This window comes from Euprymna scolopes, chromosome 17, assembly GCF_053919585.1.
Source record: "Euprymna scolopes isolate OS-2025 chromosome 17, ASM5391958v1, whole genome shotgun sequence".
Classification (NCBI taxonomy): domain Eukaryota; kingdom Metazoa; phylum Mollusca; class Cephalopoda; order Sepiida; family Sepiolidae; genus Euprymna; species Euprymna scolopes.
In genome coordinates, this window is record NC_136498.1 from 14,867,108 (window position 1) to 14,890,765 (window position 23,658).

The 23,658-nt window shown below is 36.9% G+C and overlaps 1 protein-coding gene across 1 annotated transcript in view; it reads left to right on the forward strand.

Annotated features, from left to right (window-relative positions):
* LOC145296678 (actin-1-like) overlaps positions 1-23,374 on the forward strand; it is an 80,931-nt gene extending 57,557 nt beyond the window's left edge. The window contains exons 2-3 of the mRNA XM_080142629.1: positions 15,663-15,846; positions 22,215-23,374. Of these exons, the coding sequence (XP_079998755.1) occupies positions 15,663-15,846; positions 22,215-23,249 (1,219 nt within the window). The 3' untranslated portion in view covers positions 23,250-23,374. The remainder of the gene's footprint in view (positions 1-15,662; positions 15,847-22,214) is intronic.
* The last annotated feature ends 284 nt before the right edge of the window (positions 23,375-23,658 follow it).

The window sequence follows — 23,658 nt, forward strand, 5'->3', positions numbered from 1 at the left end:
AAAGCTAACTAACCTACCCTAACTAGTGTTGAGGGAGGGGGTGGCCCCCCCCTCATTTACGGAGAGACAGTCTATGCGTCCTCACATCATGGTGGTCGTGCAGGAAAGAAACAGAAAGATAGCAAGGGGATTATGGGAAGGGGTTTCTTTGTATCTCTACGCTCATGGACAGTTTACCACCCGTCCATGCTGCAGAGTGTGTTAGAAACAGTGGCACAAGGAAATAGTGCCACATCCCTCCCTATGCTATCCGAAATTTATGAGTATTCATAAATTTCAGAAGTCCCTAATTTTCCGTGAATGGTGCGTCAACCGGCCGTCAGCAATCGATGTCCCCATGCTCTACGTTCCATCAGGAACTCAGTGAAGCAAGTTATCTTTTCCACCAGGCTCCTGGTAGACTGGTATACTGCTTCAAATACCAGAGAGGGTAATCATCCTCGCCCTCCATCGAGGCAATGGCATCACGATTTCAGTAACTGGATTTACACTTTCTTAAGCAACCAGTATAATATTTTTTAACAAAGCCGGATTTTACGTGAGTTCATCACGCCGACCTATACGTATTTCACTAAGCCGGATTGTACGTGAGTTTATCACGCCGACCTATACGTATTTCACTAAGCCGGATTCTACGTGAGTTTATCACGCCGACCTATACGTATTTCACTAAGCCGGATTGTACGTGAGTTTATCACGCCGACCTATACGTATTTCACTAAGCCGTATTCTACGTGAGTTTATCACGCCGACCTATACGTATTTCACTAAGCCGGATTGTACGTGAGTTTATCACGCCGACCTATACGTATTTCACTAAGCCGGATTGTACGTGAGTTTATCACGCCGACCTATACGTATTTCACTAAGCCGTATTCTACGTGAGTTTATCACGCCGACCTATACGTATTTGACTAAGCCGGATTCTACGTGAGTTTATCACGCCGACCTATATGTATTCCAAGTTATTACTTCAGTTACTGGACTTACGCTCTCTTCAGCAACCAGTATAATGTATTTTAGATAAGTCGGGGTTACGTGACCTCATCACGCCGACCTATATGGATTTTAGTAAAACCTCGGTCTTCAGAGGATCTAATCCAATTAATTCTGTTAGAGCAAGGAGTCTGCCGCCGAGCGACCAATAAAAACCATCCACCACGGAATATTTATTAATAATATAAAGAATTAATTAAGAAGGGCACTCAGCCTTCATGAGTTAGAATACTCAATTAGGGGGAAAAAAATTTCCAAAAATAAACAATTCAGAAACCTGGTATACATTAAATCAATGAAATAGGGTGTTAACAATTTTTTTTCTTAAAAAGAAAACATTTTTAAAAAATCATTTCAGAGCACCTCGGTCACAATTAGAATTTGTTTACACAATGCAAACGCATTTCAGTTATTACATTCATAATTAACTTTTTCCCAAATTTCAGGGTACATTTAAAAAGTATGTGTATTTTTTCAAAACTTGATTTACAAAAGATCATTAAAATTTAATTCCAAAATTTAAAAATTATTTCAAGTATTTTGGTTCATCGTTAAAATCAATTTATGTTAGTTAACTTCTTTCCAAAGTAATTCATTTATTATTATAAAAACCAATCTTCTCAAAAGGTCATAAACTTCGAATAGACCCATTTTTCGTAATACAATTCAAAAATTATTCCAAACATTTGGTTCATTATTAAAATTAATCTTCCGAAAAGATCATAGACAATTCATTTTGAATCAATTCACCCTTCACAATGAGATTCAGAAACATCCCAAATTTTTCATTTCGTAATTATTATTTTTAAAATTCAGTGTACATTTAAAGTTATTTAATTGATTCTTAAAAATCATTTCTTCTTTTAGACCATTATCAAGGTCATTTCGAATTCAGAAACATTTCACGTTAATTAACTTTATTTTCCAAAGTAATTATTTTATCATTTAAAAGCAATTCTTTTCCTAAACTCACTCACAAGGATTATTTCGAATTAATAAACTCCCGCCACACCTGGGAGTCACATTAGTTAACGACCAGTTCTGTATAGTTAACAGCTCGAAAAAATTAAAGTTTCAATTAAAGAGAGATCTTTCTAGACTGAGGAAATCTTTTTTTTTCTTAATAATTAATTCAATTTTACGTATATACTCCTCAGTCAATATTTCAGGGACCCCTATCATACGGTCCAATTTCAAATAAACCTTCAATTAAAGAATTTGCTCGAATAATTCTTCCTTAAAATCATCTAGAGTTCAGGAAAATCTCTTTCGTTAGTCAAACAATATTTCCTTAGAAATTATTAAAAATTCAGAGAATATTCGAAATGTAATAGCGTAATTTTTCTTTAAGAAAAACTATGAACATTTCAGAGAACTCTTAAAAAATTAACGTAATCATGTAACAGTTGGCTTTTCCAAACACTCGAAGACTTCAAAAAAGTACTTTAAGTGCTGTTTGAATAATCGTCTCAGTTTTTATTTTTAATAAAAACCAATTGAAGACATCATTTAATGTAATTTAACGAAGCATAAATAATTTTGTTCTTCAAACTTGGTAGAAAAATTTAAAAAAACTCCAAGTTAATTCGTTATTATATGCCCTCCTGCAATCATCCATGGGGGTTTAGCTATACAATCATTAAAACGCAAGAGTAGAGAAAGAGACTGAGGGGGAAAAAAGGGGATAGAGACAGAGCGACGCCATTACACACCCTACCACCCTCATGATATCATTACGTAATAACAAAAAAAAAATCTTCGACGATTTTAAAAGTCACTCTCTCGTCCCCAAAAAAGCTTGCAGAGGGTGAAAGAATGGTAGACAACACGAGAGGTGGAGAAAGAGAGGAAGAGAAACAGAGGCAAGTCGCATTGTTCCCCCACCCATCCCTCAACACCCTCACAAACACCATGACGAGGTCGTCTTCGCTTCTTTCCTATGTGCGGCCATTGTTTTAAACAAATAAGTGACAGGTAGACATTAAACATTTCTACGAGTTTAAAACAAATAACTAAATAGAAAAACAATCTTATTTTGAACAATTTTGTAAAAGGCATTCTCACACAAAACTTTCATATTATCTAACCCCAATTTTTTTTTACCAGTAACATTTTTTCTTTTTAAACAGACAAAACATCAATAAAAGAAACATTATCAATTAAAAAAAAATGTCCCCTTATGTTTCAGCTTTACTGTTACCTAACCTGAAAAATAAACACATCAACTGTTCATGGAATAAAATGTAATGTAAAAGTTCTATTTTTTCAAATCTGAATCTAACACTTGCAAAGTCAAAAGAATTTTTTAAAAAGTCCTATATTTTTATAAACCTGAAATAAAGATCAGATAAAAAATGTTAGGTATCCTTTATTTTCTTTCCTTTTTTTTTTTAAATTTATTTTTCGAGCTTCGTGTTTGAAGGATTTTTTTCTTTTTTTTTTTTTCATGTAATAACAAGATGCATAGATATACACACATATCGATATATATCCGGAGAGAGACAGAAAGAGAGAAAGCGTGAGAGAGAAAGAGATATTGCATATTCTAGAGACACTTTTTTTTTCTCGTCTCTGTTTTTTTTTTTTTTTTGTGTGTGGGACACATTTCTTACTTTTTTTTCGAAGGGTTACTTTCAATACTCTTTTTTTTTTAAATCGATCTTTTGTAAACTGTTTTTTTTTTTTTGTAGGTGCAAGACAATTTTTTGTTCAGGTTCTGAATTTTCTTTTTTGAGTGCGTTTTTTTTTTTTTTGTGCGCGTGTGTACTGGTCTGCCATTTTTTTAAAATTTTGCCAGAAATAATAGTTTTTTCCGTTTTTAAAGACCGTGGACCATTTTTTTTATTCGATTCGTCTAGTGGTCGTTATTTTTGGTTGTGCCGTGGGTTTAAGAGTCGAAATTATTTCCATGCTGGGAAACAATATGTCTTGGTCATAGTGCATCATTTATACTGCGACACAGATGCGACGAGATCCGTCTGGTAATTAACCAGGGTCAATCCTGCGTCTTAAGGCAACCATTTATACCACTATCAGCCGGCCACCGAGGTGTGACCGACAGACGTGTTATAGTAAATGTCTTAAAGCGGTCTCATGAAGACATGAAGATGGGCCAGTCATTAGGGTCTGTGTAGTAAGAAGAAAATCATACCTGAGATGTTGGTTTTGGGTGTGGCTCCTTTCCTTTCTCAAGATGATCTCTTCACCCTGGTGGCATTCTGGTGGGAATCTTCATTTCTTTGTCCTCAGGGCCGCCTTTCGACTTAAGACATTTATGAAGGAATTCATTGCAGACACAAGAAAAACGACACGCGACACAATTGTAATATACAAAGGTATAACTAACTATTTTATTTTACATTAGAGATACAATATATATTACAAAAAAAAACAATTTACAATTAATTTTTACAATAGGCTTTTCAAAGCTAACTAACCTACCCTAACTAGTGTTGAGGGAGGGGGTGGCCCCCCCCTCATTTACGGAGAGACAGTCTATGCGTCCTCACATCATGGTGGTCGTGCAGGAAAGAAACAGAAAGATAGCAAGGGGATTATGGGAAGGGGTTTCTTTGTATCTCTACGCTCATGGACAGTTTACCACCCGTCCATGCTGCAGAGTGTGTTAGAAACAGTGGCACAAGGAAATAGTGCCACAGGAGTGAATCCTACAAATATGATTGCTTTCTCTCCAAAATCATGGTGATACACTTATCCCCAGCTCGTTTCAATTGCTGCAATGTCCAGGTTTGATTACTAATAAATACAACAAATGTAGTTACATTTTGGCCATTCAGAGAATTACAGTTTATTAAACCAAATGATTTTTTTTTATTGGGATCCTTTGAGATTAGTAATTTGTATATTTTATTTTATTTTTTGCAGACTGTTATCCTCATCTTCATAGTTGTTGTTGTTTCAGCCGACTATTCCTCTGGCCTTCTTCAGCTAGTAAACGAGATAGGAATGAGTCTCTTAACTGTATTCTCAGTAATTACTGCCTTCTATAGTTGTCATCTCACCACGTTTTGTCCTAACTAATCCTCTGGCCACTAATCCTCTGGCCACTAATCCACTGTGCCACAGGCCCTGCGGTGCAGTGGATAGAGGCATTAAATCTCTACCCAAAGCAGGCCAGAGGATTAGTTTGTCAAAATATGGTGAGACAACAACTATGGAAGGCAGTAATTACTGAGGATACAGTTAAGACTCAACATTCCTGTTTTGTCGCAGTTAACCACCTAAAGAACACCAGAGAAATAGTTGGCCGAAACATGAAGCAACAACTATGAAGATGAGGATAACAGTCCGCAAATAAATAAAATAAATAAAATGACTTGTTTGCTTCCCTTATTTTATCCTTTAGTTCTCACATTCCATGAGCGATGCTTCTGATAAAAAGAGGGAAGAATTGCTTTTATCTGGGTTGGAATCTATCCATCTAACACCTATCGTTAGCAAGTTTTTGACCTTTAAGTAGTATTTATTTTAAGCTCTTTACATCAAGTGGCTTCATGCTTTTTCTGGAGCGATTTCTATAAAAATGGGTTGATTAAATTGTTTTGCATCAAATTTGGCACTTAAGTTGATATTGCAAATGTGAGGGAGAAAACGCGATTGTATCTAACAAAACCTGACAAAACTAAGAGTGTCAAACTTTGTGTATCCCTCTTGTCAATTGCAGACTCTAAATGCTGTGTACTGTGATTTTCCTCTCTTCTCATAATTGCAGTGTTCTTGTCTCTCACATAAAAAATAACGCCCAAACTCAAAAGAAAACACAACTTCGTACATCATGTATAAATCAGTTGTGCCTTAAGTGTGTGCAATAATTGACCTCCAAACCTCATGTTCCGAGCCACAATCTGAAGTCAACTATCGAAAACGGAAAACTGTCTTAAAACTCAATATGTTGTCCTCTACGTCCGATCTTTTGTCTTACTCACTGAATAAAAACGGACTACTTTTGTTCTTATTCTATCAGCCACTCACAGCTGACTATTTGGAAAATGACCACCAACCATGAGGCATCTTGTTCAAAAGATCTCGTCGCCCCCCCCTTTTTTTAAATTTATTTTTTTATTAATTTTACTATTGATCTGCTAATGAACTATTTCCTCTCATTGTTATGCCTTTCTTTAAAAATTATTAGTATCACACAGATCATGGACAGCATTCCTATTATCGGGTATGTATAAATGGGCAAAAAGTGTTCTCTTCTGACATACTGGAAATTCTTTCTTGGAGCCTCCTGTTCATACTTCAAGTGATCCGGTTATTCTTGTCTCGCATCTGTTGTTCCTACGGCCGATTATCTATTATAATCTGTTGGTGTTTCTGGTATTTCCTTTTCTCTCAAATGCTCTTCCTGTTGTTGTTGTTGAGCATCATTTATTTTTTACTCATTTCATATGACTCTGATGATTATTGTTGGCATTCGTTTCCTCAGATATCTTTCTAGTTAGAATTCTTTATAGAAATGCATCAGTTACTTACGAGAGGAAAAAAATGAAGGTTGCCAACATCCCTAAGTGAAAGTGTTTCTGTGGAATGAACTGGATTCGAGCTCCACACACCCACATTGTCAGTCCATGTTGTTACAACTTAGCCACCACCACCTCCCTGATAATGATTATGATGATGATCATTAATTATTAACATAAGACATACTATTATTTCTATTTATTAATAACTATTAAACAACTTTTTAGTGTTTGATTCAGTGTTTTAGTGTAGTATCTGTCCTGTTACGAGACCATCGTCCTGAGGATTACTGATATTTTTTGGGGTGATAGTTTAATGTTCCGTTGTCATGAGACCCCTCCACCCCTCCCCCAATCATTAACTCCACCTTTTTGGGAGAAGTGGTGACGAAGTAAATGTTTGTTTACCATGATGATATATTCTCCCAGGTATTACCTCCTCCTTTGGGGAAGTAGACTAATATTTGTTCCATTGTAATGAGACATTTCTCCCAGCTTATTCTTTGGGACATATTGTAGTATTTGATGTTGGGAAAGAGTTCCACAGTACTCTCTTCAACGTACCAAAGCCTTTAAAAAAATTCATTTGAGAGAGAAGGTATCAGGCAGAATGGAAAAAGTCTATGTAAAATGAATACAAAATAATTTGCATAATTAGATTGTTTAGTCCCCCGACAAAAGGAGGGCGGACCTATAAATTAACCCTTGTATGTTCGTCTGTCTGCACTTTTCTCAATAACTATGCCTTCGAATTTTAAAAATTTTGCACAAACATTAAACATATGAGTAAAAAAGTAACAGAATGGATTTTCCAAAAAAAAACTCTGGTTGCCCCCCCCCCCCCCACCCCCCACCCCAGGGGTGCTTTTAAAATTGACACTTTTGTGCTTATAAAAAAATTGATGCCTTGGATTTTTTATAAAACTTTCTGAAAAGTTGTAACTAACTGATTTCTATATAATTTTGTTTGTCTATACTTCACGATAACTCTTGGGTGTGCTCCAGGGGCTCTTTTAGGGCTAATAAAAACATTCCATTTTTACCATATTTGTCCAAAATTTTCTGTGTATGTCTATTTAGCAGTTTTGCATGGTGCTGAACTCAAATTTCAATATGTTAAGGCCTTGGGGACTTTTGGGGCTAAATGGGGGGGAGGCAAATGATGGACTTGGTCTTTTCTTTTTTTTTTGCATGGTGCAGAACTCCAATGTACATATATTAAGGCCTAAAACTGCACCGTTTGTTCATTTTCACCAGGATTTGACGTCCCCTGGGGACTTTTGGGGCTAAATGGGGAGAGGAGGGGGCAAATGCTGAACTTAGTAAATTTTTTTTATGCCTCATTTGCTTCACTTGTTTTTTTTAGGAATGCCCTCTTTTCTCTCTGCAAAGAAGATAGTTTTAAACATAGAATGGATTAGAAAGTGGCAAAGAGTTACTGAGAGAGAAAAAAAGTGGAAGGTGTAATCGGCTGCCTTAATGAATCAACTCAGATTTGCTGCAATGATCAAGTCATTAGTAAGAAGCCTCTGATGATCCTCTTGTTTCTGATGCAAAAAGATAATGAAATATTTAAAAAGGATGATTGATTTTGGAGGGATTTTAAAAGATAATTGACTGTTTGGGATGTTGAAATTAAATTTAAAGAAAATATTTTTTAAAGAGAGAAAAAAAAAACGATTGCTAAAAAATCTTAATTGAATGAACAGATTGTTTTCGAGAGATTCAGCCCAAAAGGCTGAAAATGGTGTTTTAAAATTTGTACATGCTTTTTCAAGCAAGTAATATTTGGAAAGACCTTGAAATCATTTGAAACTTAAAAAAAAAAAAAAGGAAGCCAAGATGTAATTATTTTAAAAATGTTTAATGTTTGTATTTAAAATTGGAGCAGCTGCGTGATGAGAGCTCTATTGTACTTGGAAGGTAGTTATTGTTAATATTATTATTAGTTGATATTATTATTGATTGATATTATTAGTGGTTGATATTTGTATTATATTGTTATAGTGGGGGGGGGGTGTCATATTACTAAAAGAGATTGAACATTCTTGACGTTCGTCCATTTAATTGTTATGGAATACAACTAATTTAGAATTAAAATAAACAACTCTTGATTTTGCTATTTTATGTTCATTGACATATCAGTTTTTATTGGTCAAAGACTTTACCAAAATGGCTGATGTAGAAAAAGTTAAATGAAATGCATGGTGTGTCTATGACGTGGAAAGAATTTTCGGTAAATTTTTAGATTAGGTTCACCTCCACAATTTTCTTTTAAATGACGACTTACATAAATTTTCAACTATGCTGCAAAATTTCAATGCGATTTCCGTATTCAGAATAGTCGAAAACCTATAAAAGTCGTCATTTAAAAGAAAATTGTGGAGGTGGACCTAATCTAAAAAAAATACCGAATTTTCAAATAATTCATAGGCATAAAAATTCAAATATGTGGTGCGTCTCTGAAGTGGAATGAAAGAATATTTTTAATATTGACGATATATATATAGTTTTGTCAGGAATTTATATTGATAACATCTATTCTGATCAGCAAGTAATACCAAACGAACGAATCTTAAATTTAGATTCTGGTTAGATATTACATCACATTTACCACTATATATATATATATATATATATATATATATATATATATATAATGGCAAATGCTTGTGTGTCCAACAAAACTTGGAAATACACAACAAACACCCACAAAGTTGTTTGTAACCTCGGATGTATAATATCTAAAATAAAAAAAAAATTCCAAAAAGTATTTATGGATCAAATGACCGTTTATATCATTTAATGTTATCAAAACGTACACAAACAGATCCTTTAATATAATCATGTAAAAGGGAAGTAACTCTGACTCTTTTTTTTTTTTTTTAGTTATTCCCTTTACATCAACTCATATACATATGTCCAGAAAGGGGGGGTGAAGAGGGGGAGGGAGGAGAGAAAGAGGGATAGAAGTTATGTTACACTTTTGCTACAGGCAATTTTGATAACCTTGCTAATATATATATGTGTATATATATATATGACAAAACAGCTATATTCCAAGATGCTATCTTACCGTTTATTTCTTTTAACATGTCAAAATGTCCACTCTTGACTGTTTCTGCACTACGAAACAGATATTATAATAATGTTAATTTTGAATATTTACCATGCTGACTCTTCAGAAAAATAGGAACTTAACTTTTTTTTTTTCTTTTTGTTGGAACTTTTACTTACACCTGACACCAAAAGACACCAGCAATATTAAAGTTTGAGTTATCGAACTTGGTAGCCTTCTTCTATATATTTAATTATGTCCCTTATCTTCAGTGGATATTCAATATAGCATCCGGCCAACAATAACACGTGTTTATTTCATATCATGGAAAGTACTTCATGAAATAACATCAGATACTAACGAGTCTTTCAGTGTGTGTTGTTAACCACTTAGCCACTGTCACCTCTCTGCTGGTGGTGTTGCATCTTGCATGGATTATGCAGTCAGAGAGATGGATGCATTGGATGTGCTAAAAGTAGTACATGTCTTACTTAAGTGATTTGCCTGTTCTACAAGTATTTTAATGGTGAATGCTCTGACAAACTGCAGACACTTGTGCCCCCATGACGTAGACACCCTCAACAAACCTGACAGGCAACTAAATCCCACCCCCACACAACTAAATCCCACCCCTACTCCAGTAGTTTCTTCCCCAGAACCGCTAGACTCTGGAATTCCATTCCAGGTCCCTGCTTCCCTAACTGTACTGACATGCACAAGTTCAAGTGTAACATGAACCGACATCTTGCTGCCCAAATCCCAACATAGTACCCCAGTAGTTGCTGCCTCTGTTAGTAGCCCCCTACACCAAAGTGGCAACGTGCCTTGTTTGGGGTGAAAATTTAATAAAAAAAAAAAAAATGTGTTAAGTGATATATGGAAAGCAGGTGTGTGGTGACCTTCTTTGGTATTGCGAATCCTAGAGTCCCAGACACTTGCAGATGATGAGTTATCTTGAAAGAATTTGAATAAAAAAAATGAAGCATCAATGAATATATAAATGATTTTCAGTTTTCTCTTTTTTATTTTGCACTAGCAGAGAGGTGGCACTCGACCTTGCCAGTCATAAAATATATTTTACTTCATGCAGATTTTGTATTTATTATTACAGACCCAATTATCTATTGAATATTTATATATCTACTTTTTGTACTGATTTCAAGTTTTAAAAAAATGACTTGGTGCCATCAGCTTGAATCGAAACCAAAACATTTAGTGTTTCAGCTGCATTCACTACCATTTGAGCTAACCCAAGAAAATTTTAAAATTAAACCAGTTTTATTTATGCACAAACCAATACAAACTCTCGCTTCTCCTTTTTTTGTCCCTTAGTCCTCATTTCCAATGGGTGATCTTTCTGACAAAGGGTGAAGAAAAAGCTGCTTCCCAGGTCGGTAGTACTTTGTGAACAGTAGTCTGAGATGTTGGAAATTTTCTGTCTATGTCTATCCTTGCGGCCATGTCAGTAGTAAGGGTACTGGAGGTAAACGTTTTCATCTGGGCTGACATTAACCGCCTGATAGTCAGGGTCCCGAGCCTTGGATTAACCACTAAGGAGGCTGTCCTATCAGCAGGTGCAAAGTACTGGGGCTGCTGTATTGCCATTTAGTGAGTGGATTCTGGACCATGCAGTAGTCTCTGGTGGGGCCTCTCGATGCCATACTAGTGGGTAATTGTTACCTTATGTGTTACAAAAAAAAAAAAAAAAAAATTTCCCATCTTTCCTCTCTTACTTTCCCTCTCTGTTTTGCTCTAACCAAGTATGCTGACCTGTTCCACAAACCCCAAAATCCTCAACATGAAATATCTCAAAACAGAAAACACGAATAAACCTAGAACCCCATCCTCCAACGTAGACCCCTACTACCATATCTTCTCCAACATCAGGGGTCTACGTTTTAACCTTCCAGGGGTTGAAACCCGATTACAGGAGACAAAACCTGACATATTCTTTCTAAGCGAAACTGGAATAGGGCCGACCACCTCCCTAGATGAGTTCATAATTAAAGGATACTCTAACTTAACATCTAAATCTGACCCCCAAGATCGCCACGGGCATGGAATATGTGCCTACATTAAAGATGGCTTCCCATGTGGCAGGGATATCTCCAGAGAATACCCTAATCTACTTTATATGTGCTTCCGGGTTGCACTTGCTTACACCACCGCATTTATATTTGCCCTCTATCGCCCCCACAACAGCGGAGTTACTGTCTTTAAGAGTATATCAGAGAAGATTGACCACATCCTGTCTGCTCATCCCTCGGCTAACATTCACATTTGCGGTGACTTCAATGTCCATAATGTGGAATGGCTGACCCACTCAAATAAGACTGATGATGAGGGGAGGTTCTGTCATGATTTTGCCATTGCTAATGACCTCACTCAGATTGTTCGCAAGCCCATCCGTGTGCCAGATACTACTGGTCAGTACGCAAGCCTTAGACCTTTTTCTATCCACTTCCCTTGAGCTATGCTCATGTTCCGTTCTATCTCCTCTGGGATCCTCCGACCACTGCGTTGTATCAGTTAAGATAAAAATGAAATATAATAAATCTACAGACGTACCTCTCCACCGTACTGTATACCGATACTCTATGGCAGACTGGGATAGCTTCCATACATTCATATCTGATCTACCTCTCCATTCCATGTTTAAAAAGGATGTGTCCTCTATAGTATCAGACCTGACTGAATGGTTACTTGTAGGCATAGGCCAATTCATACGATCGAAAAAATTCCAACAAAAACCTAACAGCCATGGTTCTCCCTTGAATGTGCTGCTGCCATCGCACACAGAAATCACTTTTTCCATAGCTACCAACGTAATAGATGCACTGAAACTAAAGCTGCTTTCAGGACCGCCAGCAACCACTGTAAAAGAGTAATTAAAAAATGCAAGAGAACTATATGCTCAATCCATTAAATCCAAAGTAGCTGATCAGCGGCTTGGTTCCCACCAGTTCTGGCAAATAGCAAATAGGATCCTGAACAGAAACGTGCGTTCTATCCCAACCATTATCGATGGACCAGAGGTCATCTCGACAGCATCCGACAAGGCCAAACTATTTGCCAAGAACTTTGCGGCAAATTCTACCCTGTGTGACGAAGGCCATCAACTCGCCGTATTCTCTCCTATAACAGACAACACGCTATGCAACATACAAATATCTGTGCGTGAGATCGCCAAGCTAATCAAGAACCTCGACTCCAGTAAAGCAACTGGTCCTGACGGTATTCCAATTATAGTGTTAAAAAAATTACAACCAGAACTTGCCCCCATACTTACCAAACTGTTTAAGCGTTGCCTTAAGAAGTGCTTCCCAACACCCTGGAAAACCTCATCAGTATGCCCTGTATTTAAGAATTCAGGTGATAAGTCATCTCCCTCTTAGTACAGACCAATAAGTCTCCTGTATGTCATGAGTAGGTTGCTGGAATCCACAATAAATAGAGAAGTAGTCAACCACCTCAACAGAAATAACCTTCTTAGCGACACGCAATATGGTTTCCATTCTGCTAGATCTACAGCAGATGTGCTAACGGTTATATCTCATAGGATTAGCGAATCTCTCGACAAAGGCTTCATTTCTAGGGCAATTGCTGTTGACATATCAAAGGCCTTTGATAAGGTTTGGCATAAAGGCCTACTTCACAAGATTTCCAGCTACGGTATAACTGGAAATGTTTTCTCGATCATTAAATCATTTCTCTCTGATAGGCTCATAAGAGTAGTGGTTGATGGGCAGAAATCAGAGGCCCACAGTATTAATGCTGGAGTCCCTCAGGGGTCCATACTGGGCCCAACTCTCTTCCTGATCTACATCAATGATCTCCCAAAGCACATACTAAAATCTTTCGTTGACATCTATGCTGATATGACTATCTAAGGCAACACATCAAAGGCCGTAAATGATGATGTTCTCTGATTCTCTCTCCTCTGATCTTGAATGCGTGGTACAGTGGGGGAAGAGGTGGCTGCTTAACTTTAATGCATCTAAGACCAAGCTCCTATCTTTACATCATAAACGCTCTGATCCCCATCTGGCATCAATTGAAATGGATGGCTCTCGTCTGGGGCAGGCCCCATGTTTTGATAAGCTTTTGGGTTTGACCTTTACTCCTGATCTTAAATGGAACACGTACATCAAGTCTGTTGCCAAGGTCGCTGGGAAAATGGTGGGATCCTTCTACCGCTCCAGAAGATATCTCACTAATGATGCAATTCTCTATCTATATAAAAGTCAAGTACGTCCAAGGATGGAGTACTGCTGCCACATCTGGGCAGGGGCTGCTAAAAACAGCCTATCCTGCCTTGACAGAGTACAAAATAGACTTCGTGGCTTAGTGGGGGATGCCCTGTTCTCTTCCCTGCAACCTCTTTCCCACAGAAGAGATGTAGCGAGCCTGTCTTTGTTCTATCGTTATTTCCATGGCAGGTGCTCGTCTGAGCTCCATTCTCTGGTCCCCCCTCGCCAATCTTTTTCAAAAAAACACCCAACTAGCTGAAACCACCATCAATAATTTTCCCCACTCCTTATCTGTGCCTAAATCAAAACGTAGATTCCATGAACAAGGCTTCTTTCTTAGAACTGCACGCCTGTGGAACTCCTGACTTCAACCTGTATGTCTTCAAGTCCAACACAAACAAATTCCTGATGAACCGCCCCCTTAAGTAATGGCACTTTATCAATTCTCCAATACTATTGCTACACTATCCCATTGATTACTGTACACACAATAACCCTTATCCCCGAGTGGCCCTTGGGCCTTGATAATTGGTGACCTCCATGTAAAAAAAAAACAAAAAAACATGTCAGCAAATTGAAATGAACATTTTGCATTTCAACTTACCGACTTTGGAATGTGTTATTCATTCATCCAAGCAAAGATTTTACTCGTTATAAATCCTTGGTGTATGATTTATGTTAGTGTTACGTGACCAAAAGTTTAAGAGTTTAGCGGTTAAATATTTATACATACACACATACATACATGCATTGTGGAGTTGAATGTAATAGTCAAAGAAGCAAGTATATACGTGTGTGTGCTTTGTGTGGCTGTACTACTTACCTTCAGGTGTGATCTAAGAGAGAGAAGTTAAAGATGGCAGCCATGCCTTTATAAAGTGTGGTCTTCTGGAATCGCACAAGATCACACCGCCCATCGCACACATATGCAAATAAAATGCAATCGGTTTTTTTTTTTTCTTTTTTTAATAAAAAGCCTATTGGCAGAAGTGAGAGGGAGAGACGCATGCTGAAAGCTGAGAGAGAAAATTGTGAGGAGGAAATACTGTGACGAATTCTATCTGTGAACTTTTGCTTTATTTTTCTTTCTCAAAATGCCAGCCCATTTAACTGTTTTAGATTATGTCTGATTATATTTCCATCACTATTATCATAATTTAGAATTTAAAAAAAAATTGCTTTTAAATAAAAATTCACTTTTATTGTCATTATTTTTTTGAGATGAGGATTGATCATTTGGATTATTTAGACTACTGTTCTCATCTTGAGTTATGTTATTTTCATGAAGTATTGACTAATGTAACCTCCAACCTTCTTCACGTGTCTCTTGAACTTGAGAATCTGCACAATTTCAAACAGAACCTTTAATTCATTTGTGATTGGGTAGCATGCCCTTGTACCATCAGCCGTGACCGAATAGAAGTCTTGAGTAATTCGCACTTGTATTCTGAGTATCACCCACACTAAGGATTGAACCTTCAACCTCCAGAAGAGTGTCGCTTGCAACTGAATTTTACCATGTTATCTATTATGACAAAGGACTTTGCAAACAATTTTAGTATGAATTTTTGGAGCCTTACTTTTTTGAAAAATAAAAATTTGCTTCTTCAAGCTGACTTAACACATAACATTTGGTATTCCTGAATGGTCACCCATCTGATACTGACCAGGTTTAATGTCACTTAACTTTGATTGTACTGTATCTCACATAATTTAAAAATATAATTTCAAGTTGAAAATATTTTTTATTTATTTGTTTGTTTCGTACTTTGTTTCTTCCTTTACTTCTTACTTTGTTTTGTTGTTTGTTTCTTAGGTTTCTTAGCTAGATTTCTTTGTTTCTTTCTTACCTTATACGTTTTGGATTTTCTGCAGGTCGAGGAAAGAGGAGGAACGCCTTCAGACCTACTACGAGACGTCACCCGTTTCCCGCAAACGTTACAACATTAATGGAGTTCCTGTTGTGCTGGACTGTGGTACAGGCACATGCAAAGTTGGATTTGCTGGAGAGGATTTCCCCAGGGATGTGTTCCCTACCTGTGTTGCAGAATTGCAGCAGGTGAGTCAATTTGCACATGCATCCCCAGATGCCTTTTCTTTGTCAGGTGCATTTAACATGCACATGCATATTCTATATAGAGAATCAATGCAGTTTAATCTTAACTTTTTAATGTGATATGAACATGTATTCACTGCACAGGCTATGATCGTCCCACTCGTTGTGCCAATCCAAAGTTGTTGCTTGATCAAGTCAATTCTTCCTCCAAACAAACAAAAAAAAAATCCATCTTATAAATAAACAGGGTAACCCTACGATGCCTGGGATATAATGAGTATTGACGAATGTTCCCTACTTCCAATACCTTTATTGTCATCGAAATCTGAAATCATACATTTTTTAATCAACTCTATTAATTGCCTATTCTAGTCAGGGACCCACTGCGGTGCACTGGGAAAAGGTTTCACATGCCTCTCTACAGTGACTTAGTCCACAATACGTTGTAGTCTACATTGCATTGTAGAGGACCTACTGTTGATTTTATAAAATTGAATTAAAGTTTAAAATCCAAAAAGTCAAGTATCCTGGTTTAATTTGCTCTAAGCAGAAACATTCATTTTTACTGTTGATTTTATATGCTTGGTCCTCCTGCTTGTGTGTTGATAAAACTTCTCCAATGCATTTCTGATGTTAGGCTGTATGAAGGTCAGAAGCAAACTTTTCCTTCTTTTTAATCAAGTTTTTTGGATTATCGATTTTTGACATTTATAGGAGACATTGCAATACAAAACTTATCTAAGAATACTCCCAGACACACATTTATGCGAAATTTAAAAAATATCGGCTTAATTGTTTTGGAATCCTAAGGGAACTCTCTCTCTCTCTCTGTCTTTTGCGTATAAGTAAACGATGTTCAATCTAAGAAAGAACTTGTTTGTAGTTGGATTTTTTTATAGGCAGCATTCATTTGCATATGAAGAGAACTACTTTAAGAAAGAGGAATTGAAGAAGAGAGCAGTTATAGTTTTTGACAGATGACAACATTAGAGCTGAGATGAAGATCTACAATTGATGTACTAACTGTAATATCACACAGGATTAGTGAATCTCTCAACAAAAGCTTCGTTTCTAGAGCAATAGCTCTTGACATATCAAAGGCTTTTGATAGAGTATGGCATAAAGGCTTATTTCACAAGATCGCTAGCTATTGAATAGCTAGAAATGTCCTTTTAATTATTAAATCCTTTATCTCTGATAGGCTAATAAGAGTAGTCATAGTATTAATGTTGGCATCCCTCAAGGTTCCATCCTGGGCCCAACTCTTTCTGATCTTCATCAATTATCTCTCAAATCCCATTCTTAGATCATTCATAAACATTTATGCAGACGACACCACAATCTATGGCAACACTTCAAAGGCCATCAATGACGAAGATCTTTCTGATTCTCTCTCTTCTGATCTTGAGAACGTGGTGCAATGGGAAAAGGGTGGTTGGTTAATTTTAATGCATAGAAAACCAAGCTGCTCTCCTTTCATCATAATCGCTCTGACCCTCATCATCTCCCAATTGAAATGAATGGTTCTTGTTTAGGTGAAGCTCCGTGTCTTGACAAGCTTCTGCGACTGACCTTCACTCCTAATCTGAGATGGAACACATACATCAAATCTGTTGCCAAGATTGCTGGAAAAATAGTTGGATCACTCTAATGCTCCAGTAGATATCTCACTGCCAATGCAATCCTCTATCTGTATAAGAGCCAGGTATGCCCTAAAATGGAGTACTGTTGCCACATCTGGGCAGGAGCTGCCCGGCGTTCCCTATCTAGCCTTGATAGTTCAAAACCGACTTTGAAACCCAGTAGGAGATGTCCTTTTCTCTTCCTTGCAGCCTCTTTCCCGCAGAAGAGATGTTGCAAACCTGTCTCTGCTCTATCATTATTTTCATGGCAGTTGCTCGACTGAACTCCAATGTATGGTTCTCCCTTGCTAAACTTTCACAAAAAAATACTTTTCTAGCTACAACCACTATAAACGATTCCCCCCCACTCTCTAACTGTGCCTAAATCTAAATGTAGATTTTATGAACAAAACTTCTTTCCCAGAACTGTGCACCTTTGGAACACTGTTCCGCTGGCCTGCTTCTCAGTTGAATACAACATGGTAACCTTCAAACCCAATGTAAAAAAATTCTTGTTGAGCCGTCCCTATAAATAATCAAATTCTACCCAATTTACACCATTAATGATTACTACACTACCAACTTATATTCATTAACCCTTATCCTCGAGTATCCTCGAGTATCCTCGAGCCTTGATAAGTGGTGACTTCCATGTAAAAACAACAAAAAGAATTGTGTTCATTGTTGTTGAAGAGGAATCACACCATTTTTCTTTACAAGAATTAAACAATGGATACTATTGGTTTTTATTTTTTTATTCTTATTCTCTGCAAGCAACACACAGTGCCACTTGAATATAAGGGACTACTAATTGGGACTATATCTACAAGGATAATGTATAGGGAGTTGAGCAGCAAGATATCTGTTTACATTACACTTGAATTTCTTCATGTCAGTACAGTCAAAGAAGCAAGAATTCTAAAATCTTGAGGAAAGAAACTATTAAAATAGAAGATATTTTAGCGTCTAGGTATCTCTACAGTGTAGGGGTGGGATTTTCTTGCTTGTTGTGTTAGTTGGGAGTATTTATGTTGAAGGGGCACAAATGCTAAAAGCTCATCAGAGCACATTCCATTAAAATACTTGTGGACTAGACACAGGAATGCAACATTTTGGCGATGGGACAGGGGTTGGAGTTCGGTTGATAGTGTGTTGATAGGTTGGAGACTCTTTTTTTAGACTCTGTCTAAGAGACAGTGTCACATGCTACATTCTTAGTTAACAAAATCTTTCATCCAATATTCGCTTCAACACCAAACAAATTGACTTACCCCCACCTATCCAAAAAAATACTAAAAAAAAATGGTATTAACTGTATCTCTATTTAAAATTCTGATGAGGAAGTATATCTTTGAAAATTAAATTGGAAAAAATTCATAAAATTAAATTGCATTGTATGGCGTTCTAACAGCTTATTTTTAATGGTTCAAATTACCAATATAAACAATGCTTATTTTTAATGGTTCAAATTACCAATATAAATAATGCTTATTTTTAATGGTTCAAATTACCAATATAAACAATGCTTACTTTTAATGGTTCAAATTACCAATATATAAACAATGCTTACTTTTAATGGTTCAAATTACCAATATAAACAATGCTTACTTTTAATGGTTCAAATTACCAATATAAACAATGCTTACTTTTAATGGTTCAAATTACCAATATAAACAATGCTTACTTTTAATGGTTCAAATTACCAATATAAACAATGCTTACTTTTAATGGTTCAAATTACCAATATAAACAATGCTTATTTTTAATGGTTCAAATTACCAATATAAACAATGCTTATTTTTAATGGTTCAAATTACCAATATAAACAATGCTTATTTTTAATGGTTCAAATTACCAACATAAACAATGCTTATTTTTAATGGTTCAAATTACCAATATAAACAATGCTTATTTTTAATGGTTCAAATTACCAACATAAACAATGCTTATTTTTAATGGTTCAAATTACCAATATAAACAATGCTTATTTTTAATGGTTCAAATTACCAATATAAACAATGCTTATTTTTAATGGTTCAAATTACCAATATAAACAATGCTTATTTTTAATGGTTCAAATTACCAATATAAACAATGCTAATGTAACGAGTAAAGTTTACTCTTCCGTATTCGTTTGTGTCTGCGCAAACAGATTTACACATGTATCCACCTGAATTAGTAAAAAAAAAAATAACAATACGAGGGGCGTGCAATAAGTAATGCGCTTGACCCACTTCCCATAGCAGTAGAGCAATGAAACTTGGCACAGTTATTAGTCTTTCTCTACATAGGAACCACCCAGAGTTATGCATTTCTCCCATCGTTTGATGCAGCTCTGGAGACCGTTTTTGTAGAACACCCCAGATTGGTCCTCCAACCATGACGTGACTTCAGAAATCAAGGCTGCATCATCTGGGAAACGCTTTCCTTTCAAAAACAAGTTCATGTCTATGAAGAGGTGAAAGTCAGGAGAGTAGGGAGGATGGAGGATGATTTCATAACCACACGCCTGTGCTTCTGATCTGGCAACATGCGAGTTGTGGACCGGAGCATTGTCCTGCCGGAGGAGAGTACCTTCGCTGATCTTGCCCTGCCTCTTGATTTTAATAGCTTCTCTTAATTTCCTCAAAAGTGAAGCATAATAGGCTCCTATAACTGTCGTACCCTTTGCCAGGAAATCTGTCATCACTACTCCGTCCTGATCTCAGAAGACTGTGAGCATGACCTTGCCAGCGGAGGGCTGCACCCTTGCCTTCTATGGAGGTGGTGAGTCCAAGTGCTTCCACTGCATTGACTGGGCTTTGGTCTCTGGATCATATTGATGGACCCAGGTTTCATCCTGTGTAATCAGTCTTTTGAAAAACTTTGACTCATCTTCTTGGCACATCTCAAAATTCATCCTCGAGCACTTGACACATTCTCACTTCTGGAATGGTTTGAGCAACCTGGGAATCCATCCGGCAGACACCTTATGCAAATGATCATGAATGATAGTTTCCACAGACCCTGTACTAATCTTGACATTTTGGGCTATTTGGCGAATAGTAATGCTCCGATCTTCCAAAATGGCAGCCTCAACTTGATGGACAGATGCCTTGTCAATGGCAGAAGGAAGGGGGGCGACCAGGTCTGGGAGCTGTTTCCACAGACTTCCGGCCATGTTTGAATTCATGATGCCAGCGTTTTACAAGGTCATATGATGGGGCATTATCACCATAAATTTCTTTCATTTAATCAAGTCTCCTTTGGTGGGCGTCCTTTCAAATACAAAAACCGGATCACTGCTCGACATTCAACAGGCTCCATTTCACACCTGACTCAGTTCAAACACCTGTAAAACATAAACCACAATTAGTTCAGAGCTGTAATTTGCCACATAACCCATAGAAATATAAATCATTGCACATGCATAATTTCACCTAGATCAGACAACTGGAAGTGGGTCAAGGGCTTTACTTATTGCACACCCCTTGTATTTTGGACCAATCAGAGGATTTCCTGTATTTATTTGAAATAACCCTTTTGGATCCAGCTTGACTATATAAGACCAGATTTTTCATCCAATAAACAGTTGTACGAAAATCTACAACAGAGCTTGCCTTAGCGCTCACCCCCAACCCCCGTCTCCCAGGTTGAGTTTGGAGTTGCTATCTCAACTTATGCATACACTTTTCATTAACGTTTCTCATTATTGTCTGCTCATGAAAAACAAATGTACAAACTTATTTTATTATTCCTAACTTTTTTCATTGAACTTTCTACTATGAAAACAAATGAACATTAACTCTAATTAATAACTTTTAATGAAATATAATTTGTATAATTGAGTGGGGATGTTTTGATTACGATTTTTCAGACCCATGGAAAATTCACAGCCCTTAGATTATCAAAGCTGACTTCTTTGTTATCTCAGCTAATATATCTGCTTTGTTCTGCAAGCACTCTCAAAATATGAACTAATATCCTGTTTCCCCATGTATGTGCACGGATGACGAGATTGAAGTTTTTAACTCGTAATTCAATACTTTGGAACAAACCGTTTGAGCGAAACTAGGTAGGATTAGTAACCCAATTAGCCAAAAGTAGAATAGAAGACCTACCCTACTTATTTAAGAAAAACAAATGGATGACAAGCACAGGTGTTTTGTTTTTTTTTAAGTTTGGTTAGATTAAACAATCCAATAAATGAATAAATTTGATAAGCACATAGCAAGTTTATTATATTTTATTTTTTTTTTTAAAACATGCTTCTTTTTCATTGGCTGACTCGCAATTAGGAAGAAGAGCGGGAATTATAAATTCTGCAAAAAGAACATTAGCACGAATCTTTATAAGATAGCCATCTGTAGAATCAGATAACAGGTCGGGGTGGCTGTCTGAGCTGATCTGATGAGTAAGAACCCAAAATCCGCAATGAAGACAGCAATCATCGAATGTATTTTACGATGTAAACTTTTATTTTGAACATATATAAAAATATCGCTTTTGTGAATTTGATTTTAAATTATTTTTCTTTTGTTTATCCTATAACATGTCTCTTGTGCTCTTACATTTAATTATAAACCTAAAAACAGTTTTCATTATAAAATATAAATATCTCCGTAAAACCGGCTCTCCCTAAAATCTTCATCCCAAATTGAAACCCCTAAAAAGGGACATCCAAAAGCCTTTCTTATTCACTTCATATGTACATTTGCAATTTGTTTTATTTCATGATAAATATTACTTCTATTTTTTTATTTTTTTCAGTCGGGGAAATTTTGTCTCAAAGACAGGGACTCTCCCATTTTTGGTGCCAGCACTGATGAGGTTATCCAAAGTAATCCAATCCAGCGGGGAGTTGTAACCAATTGGGATGCGATGGAAGACGTGTGGCAGCAGTGTTATGACCGGTTAGGGGTTGCTTCGGACACGCAACCTGCCTTGCTCAGCGAGACCCCATTCACACCTCAGGAAAATCGGGAAAGGCTCGCCGAGGTGCTCTTTGAGACTTTCGACATTCCAGCTCTTTACTTGATCTTACAACCTGTTTTGGCCCTCTACGGATCAGGACATTGGTCGGGCGTTGTGCTCGACGCAGGAGAGGGCACAACACACGTGGTGCCTGTTTTCGATGGTTACCCATGCAATGAAGCAATTGTCCGTTTCCCAGTTGCAGGGTGTGATCTTACGGAACAGTTGGGCCGATCTTTACAGGGAGATTCGGTTCCACGTCTGCGACAGTCAGTCGATACTTTTCGCTCAATGGTACATGATATAAAGGAGAAATACTGCAAAGTAATGAAATACAGTGAAGCCCGCAAAAGCACAATGCCCGTGGAGGAAGACGAGATGTACCAGCTACCCGGTTTAGATACCCGTTTGGCTCTTAGCATGGAACGGATCCGAATACCAGAACTTCTTTTTCAACCAGAACTATGTGGTTTCACGTGTCTCAGTCTGCAGCAAACTGTTGCAAAATCGATTCTCCGGTGCCATGTTTCCTTGCAGGATGCAATGTCATCGAATGTAGTATTGGCAGGGGGGACAACTCTGCTTCCAGGTTTCCCATCTCGACTCCATGCAGAACTCTCTGTTTTGTCTTTGTCAAATGTGAATATCACGGCGCCACCCGTGCGTAAATATTCAGCCTGGATGGGAGGCGCCATCGTGGCATCGATGGACACATTTCGACCAATGTGGTTGCGGAAAGAGGAATATAATGATGCGGGAGCGGCCCTAGCACTCAGGAAATGTTCATGGAACAGAACGCCAACCTCAACAAATCTTTCATTTATGTTATAATAACACTACCCCCTTTTCTTTTTTTTTTACCCTCCTGAAAAAAAAAATGTTGTGCAATTCTGAGTTTCCAAAAAATAGATATGAAAAAAGGGAAGAAAGGCATGAATGTCTGCCTCTATGCCTCTGTGATTTATATATATATATATATATATATATATATATATATATATATATACCTTTCTGTGTATCTTTTTATGTGTGTGTGTGTAGATTAGTTTGGTATTCCACGTATGTTTCTAGAGATATATTTTGAAAATGATGGGTGGTTGTTGAAGCATAAAATGATATTGTTTTTTAATGTTCTCTTCTATCATAATTCAATACTTCAAATGCCTTGCATTCTTCACCGGAATATATATATATATGAATTAAAAATGTGAATGTGGAAAACCTAAAAGCTCAATGTTTC